Source organism: Trichosurus vulpecula, chromosome 3 (assembly GCF_011100635.1).
Source record: "Trichosurus vulpecula isolate mTriVul1 chromosome 3, mTriVul1.pri, whole genome shotgun sequence".
NCBI classification, from domain to species: Eukaryota; Metazoa; Chordata; class Mammalia; order Diprotodontia; family Phalangeridae; genus Trichosurus; species Trichosurus vulpecula.
Genome location: NC_050575.1, coordinates 288,244,664 through 288,259,714, shown reverse-complemented (window position 1 = coordinate 288,259,714; position 15,051 = coordinate 288,244,664). Strand labels below are relative to the sequence as shown.

Below are 15,051 nucleotides of genomic sequence, written 5' to 3'. Positions count from 1 at the left end.
TACCTCTCTCCATGGCCCCCTAAATAGAGGTTCTAAAAAACGATAACATCTCCACAGATAGACAAATTGAGGAGGGATGATGTCATTCTTAACATTTTAAGTGATGAGTTCAACTGTCTCCCGTCTACCACCCTTGACTCCTTCACCCTAAAAACACTCACCCATTCCCATGTCTCTACTCTGAATTGCCTCTACTATTCATCTTCTCTCATCTCATTCCTGAGCTGCTGAAAATGCCTGAATGAGATTACCCCGTAATGCCAGTTGAGCACCTTGCTACAGAATAATCTTTTTTTTTTCCTTCCTCATTTGACTCTCTATTGCCCTCCACACAGCTGGGCCAAACTCTCCTCAAGCTGCCAGTTTGATTCCTTTTCCCTTTCCTTAGCAGAGACACTCTCTTCATCTGTTTTAATGACTCAGACTGTTTTAATGACAGTTTCAAAGCCATCCTCTATGACAGGGCTGTCCAAAATAGGCCGCATGGGTCCCTCAGTGCGATTTTATGCAGCCCGCCTGTGGGTTTTAATTTTCAAGAGTGAAAAAATAAAATAATAATTTGCATGGAATGCATATTAGATTTTTTAATTATATCACTAATAAATAATCTTGTTGATGTTAATCTTCTTTGGTATTTTAAGCAGTGTTATGGATGGAATATATTGCATGGAATTTTCAATCGAACTGTGGGATGTGTTCAATCTGTAGATGCGGACTAGTCAGTATGCACCTAGCTTTATACTGTTGTGTTGTTGCTTTGTTGTTTTGTGTTTGCTTTTGGGCTTCATGCCTTTGACTGTCGTGTTGATGACCCACATTCCTCCACTTTCTGTTAGTGTACTGTATTTTTTATTCTGGGTATGCTCCTTGAATAATCATTTTATTTTAATGTGGCCCTAAGATAACCTAAGGTTGGACAGCCCTGCTCTATGAACACCTTTTTCTCCTCTTTCCATGGTTTAAAATCCCTCTACATTGACCTCTATTTTCTCCTCTTTTGTTCCAGTCCTTGAGAAAGAGGTATCCCTTCTTGCAAAGACTTCTCATTTCCTCTGGGCGGGGGTCCCTGTCCCTCTCTCCCTCTCTTTCTTTCTTTCTCTCTCTCTCTTTCCTTCTCCCTCTCCCTTCTCTCTCCCTGCTCTTCAAACGTGCCAGTTCCCCTACATCCTTAAAAATATCTTTACTTGTCACAGCCACCCCATCAAGTTACCCTCCTATATCTTTTCTGTCTTCTCCAAAACTCTTAAAAAAAAACAAACTTCATCTACACAGCTCCCTCTTCCTCAATGCACACTCACTTCTCAAGCCTTTTAAATCTGGCTTTTGATCTTATCACCTTGGTGGTGACTCAGTGAATAGGGGACTTGGAGTCAGGAAGACCCGAATTCTAATTATGCCTCAGGCACTTACTAGCTATGAGACCCTGGGCAAGTTACTCAGCCTTTGTTTGCTTCAGTTACTCGTCTGTAAAATAAGGATAATAATATTTACCTCTCAGGGTTGTTAGCAGGTGAAGATATAAAGTGTTTTGTGAACAGTGAACTGTGAAGCTGCATAATATAAGCATGAGCTATGGCCATCAGCTGGCTGCCACTGGACCCAAATTGTTCTCTCTAAGGCTGTCAGTCATTTCTTAGCTGCTAAAGTTTATGAACTTTCCTCCGTCGTCCCATTTGACTTCTTTGCCACTTTTGGTAGTACCCATGATCCCCTCCTCCGTATACTCTCTCTTCCCTTGGCTCCTATACCATTGCCTTTGCTAACTGCTACTCCTACCTGTCTGTCCTTTTCCCTAAACTTTGCTAGAACCATTATCCAAATTTTACCCCTTACCCATGGATATTTCCCAAGGCTCCGTCCTAGTCCTCTTTTCTCTCTGTGTATTCCTGTCCTCGGCGATTTCACCTGCTCACGGGGTCATTGCCAGTCATCTTGACTTTTGTCTTGCCACTGCAGCTGGTGACTTTGCTCAGCTCTGCCTCACTCACAAGTCAAGACCACCCCCTCCTGCTGCCGTTGGTCCTCTTTAAGAACTAAGGATGAACAGCAACAATGATCACGGGCTCACACGGCTTCAGTTCCCATCTCCATACAAGTGACTCCCAAATCTTTATGTCCAGCCTAATCTCTCTTCTCAATTCCAGGCCCGTTACCTCCTGGAAATCTTCCTTGAGTGTGCTGTCAGCGTCTCAGCTTCACTCATTGTCTTTCTCTCTAAACATGTTCCTCCTCCACAATGCTGTTTCTATTGAGTGTCCATTACTACCTACACTCTTTACCATGGAGTCACTCTTGACTCTTCTTTCTTTCATATCCCCCCTCATCCCCTCACTGCCAGATTGTGTTGATTGTCTCTCCATAACATAGTTCATACCCATACATAGCCACCACCCTATTTTATCACCCCTGTCATTGGATCTACCATGCCCTCTTAACTCATCTCCCTGCTTCCAGTCTGTTGTTGCCACCCTAATCCAGCCCCCATGTAGCTGCCAAAATAAATAATCTTCCCAAAGCACAGTTAAGACTTGGGTGCAAAGACTTCAGAGATTCTCTTTTAAAATACAATTCTCCATCTTGTTCCATTGTCTGACTCTGACTTACCTTTCTAGTCTCATTTATTTCACCTCATTCTCCTTCACATACTCTGCTTTCCAGCCAAACTAGGTTGCTCATTGTTTTCCAAACTTGGCATTTTGTTTCCCACCTCTGTGCATTTGTGTAACTGTCCCCCAAGCTTGTGAAGTACTCCATCCCCTTAGAAGCCCAATTTTCACTCAAGGCTCAGTTCCAGAGATGTCTTTTTTTAGGGGTTAAGTGGCTTACCTCGGGTCACACAGCTAGTAAGTGTCAAGTGTCCGAGACCACATTTGAACTCAGTTCCTCCTGACTCCAGGGCCAGTGCTCTATCCTCTGCACCACCTAGCTGCCCCAGTGATATCTCTTACTGTCCTACAATTATTACAGACCCTATCCATTCAAAAGTTACCTTGTATTCACTTATTTAGAAGACAGTCTAGTATAATGGTAAAATGCTTGATTTGGAGTCAGAATATCTGGGTTCAAACCCTGCCTCAAACACTTACTAGTTGTGCTACCATGGTCAAGTAACTTAATATCTCAGAGTCTCACTTGCTTCATGTATAAAAAGGGTATAATAATTGTTCCTCATAGGAGAATTATTATGAGGAAAGAACAAAGAAAAGCTGTATTGGAGAAATGATAGGTAGAGTTAAGTGCTTCAGACCATACCTTGAGAAGAAGTCCAGCACTGGACTTTAGGTAACTTAGAAGAAATTTGAGATTCAGGCCACACATTTTATACAGCGATCTCTGGGCAAAGCACATTTTTAAAGCCCCACTGCTTTTGAGTTACTACTATTAAGTTTCCACATTTCATCATTGACTCTTCACCTTCCCTATACCCTTCCAATGCATTATATAATTTGATGCTGCTTTCTAGTCAATGAGCTTCCTGGTCAGCCTGAGACGTCTTACTACTGGTGAGATTGAAAGGAATTAGAACTCCCTGAAAAAAGATCTACATTGGATTAACCCAGTCTTGTGATACTGATGAAGTATTTTTCACAGTTGCTAAAGAAAATCTCATTTGGGCATTATGCCCAGATGAGATCAACTCAGTGACTTGGAGCTCATGTTTGGAGCTCCCTGAAAAAGAGAAGGAAATCACTTGACTTTTGAGATTCTTTGTATTATCACCTTTCCCCCCTTTCTAGTAAAAAAGTCACAAATTATATTTATGAATAGGTATCACAATGGATGATAAGAGAATCAGGATCCAAAAAGGTCTTCAGGAATCAGTGACCCAGGTTACTCTCAATTCTACTATTCAGTTGAACAAACCTTAATTAAGCACTTACTGTGTGCAGAGTACTGGACACAGGACATAGGAACTGGGTAGATAGGTGAAATAAATGATGGTTCCTACTCTCTTGGAGCTTATAATCAAATAAGAAAAAAAAAGTATTCATGTTTAGAAAAACTAAACTAAATAATAGAGAAGTCCATTATCCTAACTGTGACACATATTTGCTTTGTGAGCCTGGTGAATCACTTAACTTATGGGTACCTAACAAAATCTCAGAATTTTTGAGAATTGGAAGGGACTCCAGTGAACATCTGGTCCCACCCATATATGAAAGGAATTCCCATCATACCCTGCCCCATGAGTAGTAGGCCAGCTCTACTTGAAGGCTTTCAACAAAGGTGAATCCAGCTCTTTCCTGGGGGTAAAGAATTAGAAATTGAGGGGATGCACATCAATTGGGGAATGGCTGAATAAGTTGTAGTATGTAATTATGATGGAATACTATTGTACTATAAGAAACAATGAGCAGGATGCCCTCAGAAAAACCTAGAAAGACCTATATGGTTTGATGCAAAATGAAATGTACTGGATACAAAGAAACAGCAATGTAGTAAGATGATCAGCTGTGAATGACTTACCTATTCTCAGCAACACAATCCACGACAGCTCTGAAGAACTTAGGATGAAAAATGCTATCCACCTCCAGAGAAAGAACCAATGGTGTCTGAATACAGATTGAAGCAACATTTGGTTGTTTTTCTACTTTGTTTTTCTTGAGTTTTTTTTTGTCTGTGTTTTTTTTCACAACATGAGTATTATGGATATGTTTTGCATGACTATACATAAATAACCTATGTGGAATTGCTTACCTTCTCAGTGGGGGCGGGGAGAGGAGGAAGGGCAAGAATTTGGAACTCAAAGTCTTAAAAACAAATGTTAAAAATTGTTTTTACATGCTACTGGGGAAAAATTAAATACTAAATAAATACCAAAAAAAGGAAGGAGAACCCAGCCCCTCCGACGGCAGCTACTCTACCTTTGGATAGCTCTCATTTTTAGGAAGTTTCTCTCCCACCCCCCAACATAAACTCTATATAAGTTTCTTCTACTCTTTGCTCCTAGCCCTGCTTCTGAGGACAAACAGAATAGATCTATACCCTCTTTCACATGACAGCCCTTCAAATGTTATTCCCCCTGAGTCTTTGCTTCTTCAGGCTTAATATACTCAGTTTCTTCAACCAATGCATATGTCAGTTTTAGGAGGCAGCTAGGTGGTGCAGTGGATAGAGAGTGCTGGGCCTAGAGTGAGACCTTAGTTTGAACCCAGTCTTGGACATTTACTAGCTGTGTGACCCTGGGCATGTCACTGAACCTCAGTCTGCCTCAGTTTCCCCAACTCTAAAATGAGGATAGTAATAGCACCTACTTCCTAGGATTCTTATGGGGATCAAATGAGATAATACTTGTAAACACATAGTAGGCACTTAATAAATGCTTGTGTCCTTTTCTTTCTTTTCTCTTCCTTTCTTCCTTCCTTCCTTCCTTCCTTCCAACTCAGACTCAAGGTCCTTTACTATCCTGATTGCCCTTCTCTGGACACTTTTCCTGTTTATCAATGTCCTCCTTAAACTGTGATGTTCAGGACTGAATACAATTCTCCAGATAAAGTCTAATGAAGTCAGAGTACTAGAGGGCTACCAGCTCCCCATTTCCGGCAGCTCTACCCCTTTAATGTAGCCTAAAATGACATTGCCTTCTTTAGCTACCACATCACATTATCCATTCCCTTAGAGTTTGCAGGCCACTAAAACTCCCAGATCCATTTCTCCTCCATCTTAGACTTGGGAAGATGATTTCTCAAACCAAGTGTGATATTTTACATTTATTTCTATTGAATGTCATCTTATTGGATTCAGCTCAATGCTTTGACTTGTCATGATCCTTATCTCTTGTGATGTCTATCCCTTCAGTTTTGTATCATCTGCAGCTTAGATGAGCTTATCATCTATGCTTTTTTCCAAATCACTGATAAAAATATTAAACAGTGCTGGGCCAAGCACCAGTCCCTGGGGCACTCCATGAGAAACCTCATGCTACGTCAACCTGACGTTGACATAGAATCTTTAATGGCTGATCTTGGAGTTCAGCTGTTAAAACCTGTTCTGACCTATATTATTGTATATCCATCTGACCTATATTATTGTATAATCCTTATCTATGATTCCCCTGCAAAAAATGAGATACTTTATCAAAAGCTTTGCTAAAATCTTAATAAGCTCTATCCATGCACTTCTCCTCATCAGCTAGTTTAGTAATCCTGTCAAAAAGTGAGATTCATTTGGCATAACTCGTTTCTGACAAAGCCCTGCTGGCTTCTGTAATCACCACCCTCTTTCCTAGAAGCTCACCAACCATCTCATTAGACTAGGTCCATTCTAGATTTTTCTCAGGAATAGAAGTCTACCTGACTGGCTTGTAGTTTGCAGACTCTCTTCTCTTCCCTTTTTTAAAAAATCAGGATGACATTGGCTCTTGTCCAGTCTCACCTTTCTCATTTTCCATGATCTTTCAAGTATCACTGACAGTGGTTCAGTAATTTCTTTTTCTATGTCTTCTTCAGGTCAGTAGGCAAATGCTACTCTTGCCCAAACATCGGCAGGTATGCAGTGAAACCCATGGCATCATTCTTGGGAGCATTACATGCATGCATGTTGATTCCAGTGAGCTTTCTGTTCAAGCCTCAGGAGCTCTGGAATGTTTAGCAGCTTAGATTTCCCTGAGGGTGGTAAGGAAGAGTTCTGTGCATCTTAATTCCTGCCAAACCCAACACCTCCTTCAGTAGTTTGCTTTCAGAGACTCTACCTGAGTTAGAGTCGGCTTTGGCAGGGAATCCAGCTGTGGAATAATACTTTTCCCAAAGCACTTCAGCAACTCCAGATGCTTTCTGCTCCCTGACTGTACAGCATTGTACATGCTGGGTAAAATGGTTTGTCACCACTAAGATATTGTTTACTGATTTCCTACCTCTTTCCAAAAGCAAAAAAGTCTATATACCCAAGCTCTGACAATTTACCAGGCCAGGTACTTTCTTTTGACCCAGCTGCCCAGTCATAATGTGATGAAAGCATAGAGATATTTACTCTATTAAAATATTATTTTATTCTCACAATCAGTATTTATTAAGCTATGTTCCAGGCATTGTGCTAAGTGCTGGGATACAAAAAGAGGCAAAAGATAGTCCCTACCCTCAAGGAGCTTATAGTCTAATGGGGGAGACAACATGCAAACAAATGTGTACGAAGCAAGGTTTATACAAGATAAATTGGTGATACTTTATAGAGGGAAGGTCCTGGAATTAAGAGGTGTTAGGAAAGGCTTCCTATAGACTTTAGTTAGGACTGAAAGAAAGCCATGGAGATCAGTAGTTGGGATTCAGGAGGGAGAGCATTCTAAGCATTCTATCCAGAGAAAATGCCTGGAGCCGAGAGATGGAGTATCTTGAACATGGAAAAGCCATGGGGCCAGTGTCACTGGATCAAAAAGTATGTGTCAGTGAGTAAGGTGTGAGAATACTGAAATGGTGGAAAGGGCTAGGTTGCAGAGGGCTGGGAATGTCAAACAGAGCATTTTGTACTTGATCCTATGGGCAATAGGAAGCCCCTGGAGTTTATTAAGTTGGGGGCAGGTGGTGACATGATCGGACCTGTGCTTTAGGGAAATCCCTTTAGTGACTTAATGGAGGGTGGATTGGCATGGCAGGGAGACCTACCAGCAGGCTGTTACAGTGATCCAGAAGTGAGGTGATGAAAGCCTTCACTAGAGAGGTGGCAGTGTCAGAGGAGAGAAGGGGGCATATATAGGAGAGATGTTGCAAAGGTGAAATTGAAAGGTCTTGACAACAGCTTGGATATGGGGGGTGAGAGATAGTGAGGAATCCAAGATGACTCCTAGGTTTTGAGCCTGAGGGACTGGGAAGATGATGTTGTCCTCTACAATAAGAGGGAGGGACAGAGTTAGGGATAATTTAGGAGGAAATAAAATGAGTTTTGTTTTGGCCATATTGATTTTAAGATGTCTACTGGACATCTAGTTCAAGATGTCTGAAACTGGAGGTCAGCTAAAACTTTGGAGCAATACAAGGAGATTTGAGAATCATTAGCATAGAGATGGTCATTAAATCCATAGATAGGAGCTTATAAGATCACCAAATGAAGTATTATAGAGGGAGAAGAGAAGGAGCCCAGGACAGAATCCTGAGGGGATATCTGTAGTTAGAGGGTATGATCTGGAAGAGGTTCTAGAGAAGGAGACAAAAGAGAAACCATGAAATATGTAGGAGGAGAAGCAGGAGAGAGTGGTGTCCAGAAAACCTAGAGAGAAGAGAGTACAGTTATCCCTTCCACCTTGTAGCAGTTAGGGGTATGGGCCTCCTCAATCTGGAAAATATGAGTAAAATTTTTTGGCCCTCCCTTTGTACCAGAGAAGAAATTTGAACTTTTTCTTTTTCTTTTATGGAGTGTTTATGGTACCTTATTGTAAAATTTGGGTTGATATTATACAATACTACTACTACTACTACTACTACTACTACTACTACTCCTCCTACTACTACTACTACACACACACACACATACACACATATATGTCATGCGTTTCTGAGTTTTTAAACTTTTTCTGTGTTGTCTGCTGGCCTTAGTGTTCTGCAGAACTTCCCCTCCTCCATATTCCTATATAATTTCTTATGGTGACCTTCAATGTGTGGAAAGAAACCTCAATGGAGAAAGTCATGATGTGGCAGGGATGACTGTATGAAGGAGGAGAGAGTGATCAACAGTGTTAAACGCTGAAGAGAGGTTGAGGAGAATGAGGACTGAGAAAGGGCCATTGGATTAGGCAATTAAGAGATCATTAGTAACTTTGGAGGCCAGATTCGATAGAATGGTCAGGTCAGAAGCCAGATTGTAAGCGGCCTCACAACAACCTTTCGGGGAAGGCGTTGTTATTATCTATTGTCCCCTACAGATGAAGAAACGAGGCAAGCAGAAATGTTTTGCCTAGGGTCACGTAGCCAATAAGTGTCTGAGAATGGATTTAAATTCAGATCTTCCAAACTCTAGAGCCAGTGCTCTATCCACTATGTAACCCAGCTTGGTTGTATGTTTTTGTAAGGCTTAAGAACTAAGAATGGCATTAATTTTTAAAATACGATGAAATACAATTTTTAAAATACAATGAAATTTTATTTTAAAATATTAAAATAATACAGTAATGTTGTTATTCAGTCATTTCAGTCATGTCTTTCTGACTCTGTGATCTGATTTGGAGTTTTCTTGGCAAAGATACTAGATTTGGCTTGCCATTTCCTTCTCTAGCTCATTTTACCGATGAGGAAGTTGAGGCAAACAGGACTAAGTGACTTGCCCAGGGTCACACAGCATATAAGTATCTGAGACTGAGATTGGATTTGAACTCAGGTCTTCCTGATTCCAGGCCCAGTGCTCTAACTGCTGTACCACCTAGTTGCCCTCATGATATAATAAAATATAAAAACCATTCTAACCTTGGGATGTACCAAATATAGGATAAGGCCATATTTGACCCTCTGCTGGTAGTTTGCTGACCCCTGCACTATACCATGCTTCCCTTCATATGGCACCTTAATAATTTCTTCAAAATGATATAGAAAAAGGTAGAGGGGGAGCACACAGTGGCGGAGGAAGGAAAAGTAAGAAAGGGACAGGGGAGCAAAAAGTATGTTTTTTGTTGTATTTTATCAAAGTCAACATTTATGTCAGAGATTGCCATGGTTAAAACGTTCCATCACAGTAGCGACTTGCTTCTCTGTAGTCAGGTTGGTTGGTCATCAGAAAAGAGTCAGTAACATTTACAAATGATCACTCACTATAAAAATAAGCTTTTGCAGGCAGTTCAGAACAAGTGGGTGACTGGGAATGCCTTTCCCTAAGAATGTAAATCTGAAAAGGTTGAGAGAAGAAGCTCAGAAGTGAGAAAGGTTGGAGTAAATTATGTAGTATTAGTGGTGAGAAGGAAGGAGGTTGACACATGGATAAGTTACCACAAAATCCTCTGTGGTGATTACTGCCAAAAATATTATTTTATTTTTTTATCTTTTTAAAAATTATCTTTTGTTTTTCTATCACCTTCACTTTCAACTATATCTCTCCCATTTCCTGACCCATACAGCCCCCAAACGAAAGAATTTAGAAGGCAGTTTAGCAAATTTAATTGATATATCAACCAATTTTGACAATAATCCACACCCATAATCTCCTACCTCTGCAAAGAAGGGAGAGAAGTATTTTTTCAAATCTCTTCTCAGCCAAACTTGGTCCTTATGGTTACACAGTGTTCAGTTTCTTTGTTGTTTTTCGTTTTTAAAATTCATTGTTTATTTTTCCCCTTTTCATTGTTTTCTCTATTCTACTTCCTTCCTTATGTCACATAGTACGTCTTTTTCTACTTTTCTGAACACTTTATATTGTTTATTAGGCTAGGAATAGGGACTGGACCCATGATTTCACTGATTAAAGGAACACCCAGTTGAAGAAATTCTATTTATTAATACATGTTGTTACCTTCTCTGTAATTCTAATCAGAGAGAGTTGCCTAGAGGAGAGATAGGCTAAATTACTTGCCCAGGGCCACATATTATATATTGGAATGTAAAGGGATTGAACATAGGCCTTCCTGGCTCCAAAAGTAGTGTTCTATCCACTACAGCCTACCTCTTATAATACTGAAATAAGCCCTTACCTTTGTGTAGAAAAATTTGTTTAATCATCATCTAATCTATGGGCATCAATTTTGTTCTCAGTTCTTTGCTGTTACAAAAGTGCTTCTGTAAATCTTTTGGTGTATATGGGACCCTGAAAAGTCACTGTAAATAGGCTTTCAAAATGTCTAAGGAATTAGAGGAAATAATGGCCTTTTGTAGAGTGGCAAGGTGGTACAGCGGATAGAGTGCTGAATCTGAAATCAGGAAGACTCATCTTCCCGAGTTCAAATCTGGCTCCAGACACTTACTAACTGTGTGATCCTTGCTGAGTCACTAAACCCTGTTTGCCTCAGTTTCCTCATCTGTAAAATGAGCTGGAGAAGGAAATGGCAAACCACTCTAGTATTTTTGCTAAGAAAACCCCAGGTAGGGTCCCGAAGAGTAGGATATGACTAAAAAAAGACTGAACAAAATGACCTTTTTAAAATTACTTGTATATATAACAAAGTAATTTCAGAATTTCTGGTGGGTGGACACAGAAAACTGGAATGAGAAGCACAAGAAACAGGGGAACTCCAGACCGAGGCAGAGAAAAATTCAACTTTAGGTATGGTCTTGCCTGCATTTATCCAACATGTGATGGGGAGTTAGAATGTCAGAGTCTGTTAATAAAAATCTTTGAGTTGAATGTCTGCTTCAAAGAATTGATGATGGTAAGAGATGCCAACCATGAGGCCTTAGCCTTTGGTAGAGGACACCAGAGATGGGTCTATGAGGATTCTCATTATGAAACCACTATGAGAAATAACTCACATACAACATGAAAATGAAACATTTGAGATGTGGGCATGGGCTGTTGGAAAGGCAGAGCAGAAAAGTGTGGTTGGTGGATTTTATTATGGTATATTCAAAGGCTCAGCCTAGAAGACTAAAAGCATGTATCAAGTTCTCAGCCATGCCTGAGACCCAGATTTTAGCCTTGTGGTTTACCTCAAGCTTTCTAGTTGGTCAGTGGGGTCGCTTCATGCCGTGTGGTTGAGATGTTAAGTCATTCTGCTTTGTAAATTTTGTCTTCTAGATATGCTGGGGATTTACTGGATGAAGATATCTTTCATGAGAAGAATCTTGTCAACAGTCGATCTTTGCAGGCTCTAGTGGCAGGACTGAAGGCATACAGTACCTGGGAAAACATAACCTGTTTACAAGATTGTCGGGAGTGCACTGGAGGCATGGTGAGTTGGAGAAATCAAGAAAAAAGTTCTATTGTTGGTCCTTGGAAGGACTATTTTTTTCCTCTTTGGGTTCTCATTATTGCTAAAAGTTTGTTGCTGAATTGTTTCAGTTGTGTCTGACTCTTTATAACTCTATTTGGGGTTTTCTTGGCAGAGGTACTGGAGTGGTTTGCCATTTCCTTCTATAGCTCATTATTCAGCTAGGGAAACTAAGGCAAACAGGACTAAGTGACTTGCTCGGAGTCATACAGCTCATAAATGTCTTAGATTGGATTTGAACTCAGGAAGTTGAGTCTTCCTGACTCCAGGCCCAGCACTCTATCCGCTGCACAACCTAGCTGTCCCCATTGCTAAAGGTAGAAATTGGGTATTACAGAGAAGAGATATGTAGAATTCTGACGCTTTTAGCTTTGGTCTGTAACAATTAGAAATAAAGTTAGGAGTGCCATAGGTTCTTGGCTAAGGCAGAGAAACATGATCTTTGATTTTGGCAAGTGGAGTCAGAAGCATTTTCAAAATACAATATAGAACTGATTCAAAACCCATTTTAATGAACCTGTGTTTAAGCATAAGATACTATTATCATCTTGTGAAAAGGGAGTTGTCATAAAACCAAGGGTATCCACTCCTAGACAGTTATTTGGCTTAAACGTTCGAACAAAGCCCTTACAAATAATTTCCAGTAATCTCCTCAAGCTACATGACTGGAGCCAAATGAAATTAGCTAGAATACACAGAGCTGTGGGTACCACTGTACCTCCACTCTTTTGCCCAAGTTCTCTAAAGATAATGTTGAAGATTTGTGGTGAAGCTTTCTATTTAAACATCAGCATATACCTAGCAACATGGGTGCTCAGGATGAGCCACATAAAACTGGACCCAAGACAAGCAACCCTCAACTCTGTTATTTATGGTGTGCAAATAGTACAAGAAGAAATGGAGATAAATTCAGTTAAGTGGGAGGAGACAAATTCTGGGACACGGGTGGCTGGAGGAGGGAAGACCCTAACACCAGCCCCCTTAGAAGGAAACCCCTGGGTGCTGGGGAAGCCAATGAGCGCAGTGATGAGGTTGGAATAAGGCAGAACCTTACCAGGGAGCAACTCACCTGGTGTGTATTCTTTGGTGGGGGGTGGGGGAGAAGGGGGGGGACATGTGCCATCTGGTAGCTTCTCAATTGATCTAATTATTCTGCTTAACTAGGTGCTGAATGCTGTTGTTCCTGTGCTGCTGAAGGAGTGAATGTTTTGTCAGAGTGTAGCACACCTAGAATTACGCAATCTCCCAAAAGCATTCATTTAAATTCTCTAGCTCTCTAAATTTTGACATCCTGGGGAAAGGTCTGATTGTCTTGGCCTAATTTTGGTTCTGTCAGGAGACACAGTTACTCTGTGTGTGTATTCCCTTATAGAATTATATGGAATTTAAATACACACACACACACATATACACGCATATGCACAGACATACACAATATGATGTGTACATTAATCTAGTTTTACTGCTACACTAAAGTCCAGTTCTAATGCCTCATTCTTGATGTCAAGGTAATTGTGGGTTCTTAAAGTATGTAATAGTAGTGCATAAGTTTTGAAAAGCTCTGTGAAGCTAGAGGTGATTCAAGTATGGATGTGTTCATAATGGGTCAGCTGAATGCCTGCTATCTCCCAAGACCAGCCTGGGCCATTTTTGAGAGGCTCATTACTAGGTTGGTAGGAGGGTGATGAATATTTCTGTCATAGCATTGCTTAGAAAACTTTACTAAGTTATAGAGGAACTGTGCTCTGCTTCTGTGGCTTCTTCCAAGTAAAATCTTATGGGGGTTGATGAAATTTTTACTAGCTCATCACCTAGACATTGATCAGCCAGGACCAGGTCTCTAGACTCCCAGGGCTGATTGGTGCTATGGTAGGGAGAATGTAGCCCAATGGGGCATAGTGAGGGGAGAAGAAGATACAGGCAATATTTTGTCCTGTACCCAAGACTGTGCCTGGAGATGCTCTGCTTGTACCAGAACTGCCATAAATACCCTAAATCCAGTGACACTTGATTTTACTGGCACCTCTGCCAAGGTACTAAAAGGAGCCAGATAAAAGAAGGGGATTGGCATGTAAGGGATCAAACCAGACTATATGTGATAGTGAGAGAGGGGAGTGCATCCAGAGGAGAACCAATAAGATTTGAGGGACCAATGGAGCTAGCTCCTGTCAGATCCTAGAGCTTTCTCTCCTGTGTCTTCATTATGTTGACTGGGGGTATTCCAAGGTGCCTCTGCGGTTTGGGGTTGAAGTTCAACGTGCACTAATCAGCCAATCAAAAAGCATTTATTAAACACCTGTTGTGTGACAGACACCAAAATTGGAGGAGTAAGCAATCACTGGAGGAATAAACATTTAGTAGAAATTCACAGGAAAATCTAGTCCAAAACTGGCGATTTGAATTGGGCCAGATGGGCTTACTCTCAATTTTCTATCCCTGAAGACATCTGCCCAGTAGTAGGCATCATACTTGTGTCATAGGTAAACACTTGCTCATCTCAGTTGAAAGACCTTGGTTGCCTGCTGTGGTGTAGGAGAAGAGAGAAATCCCCCACCTCCCCCAGTACTGCTGCATTCTGGAAAAAAAAAGTGTAAGGGAAAAATAGGTGTTGAGCAATTCCTTCTCAAGAGTTGGCTTCTTTCTTCATAGGTTTTGTGTGTGTGTGTGTGTGTGTGTGTGTATCTGTGTGGAAATACACAGAAAGACAGGGAAGAGAGGAGAGAAAGGGAAAGGAAGAGGGGGAAGAAAGAGAGAAGGGAGAGACACAAAGAGAAACAAAGAGAGACAGAGAAGGGGGGAGGGAAGAGAGACAGACAGACCAGCTGAGATCATGGCCTTACCAGAGCTTCTCTTGCTTTTTAAAGGCCTCCAGAGCTATACTTGATCCTTTATGGAGCCAACAGCTACCACAAGTAGGTAGAGAAACTTCTTGACGCTTCCTTTAAGATGACCAAAGTATGACAGGGGCATATCTTTTACAAGCAGCAGATGGGCCACTTCAATTCTGAAAGGGGTGAACTCTTACATCTCATTCTGTTTTATCCTGCAATTTCATCAAATTTCTTGGGGAACTCAATCAGGAGTCCCTGCTTGAACCTTCTCCCTTCCCTCTTACATAAAATGAACATACAAGATTAAGACAAGGTACGCTTGCAAGGAAGGCACTTACAGTTGGGGGAATCAGGAAAGGTCACATGGAGGAGATGCCTCACCAT

The 15,051-nt window shown here is 41.0% G+C and overlaps 1 protein-coding gene across 1 annotated transcript in view; it reads left to right on the top strand.

The window, feature by feature from the left end:
* Positions 1-15,051, top strand: part of ACOXL (acyl-CoA oxidase like) — a 531,229-nt gene that overhangs the window by 306,011 nt on the left and 210,167 nt on the right. The window contains exon 12 of the mRNA XM_036753019.1: positions 11,644-11,797. Coding sequence (XP_036608914.1) covers positions 11,644-11,797 — 154 coding nt within the window. The remainder of the gene's footprint in view (positions 1-11,643; positions 11,798-15,051) is intronic.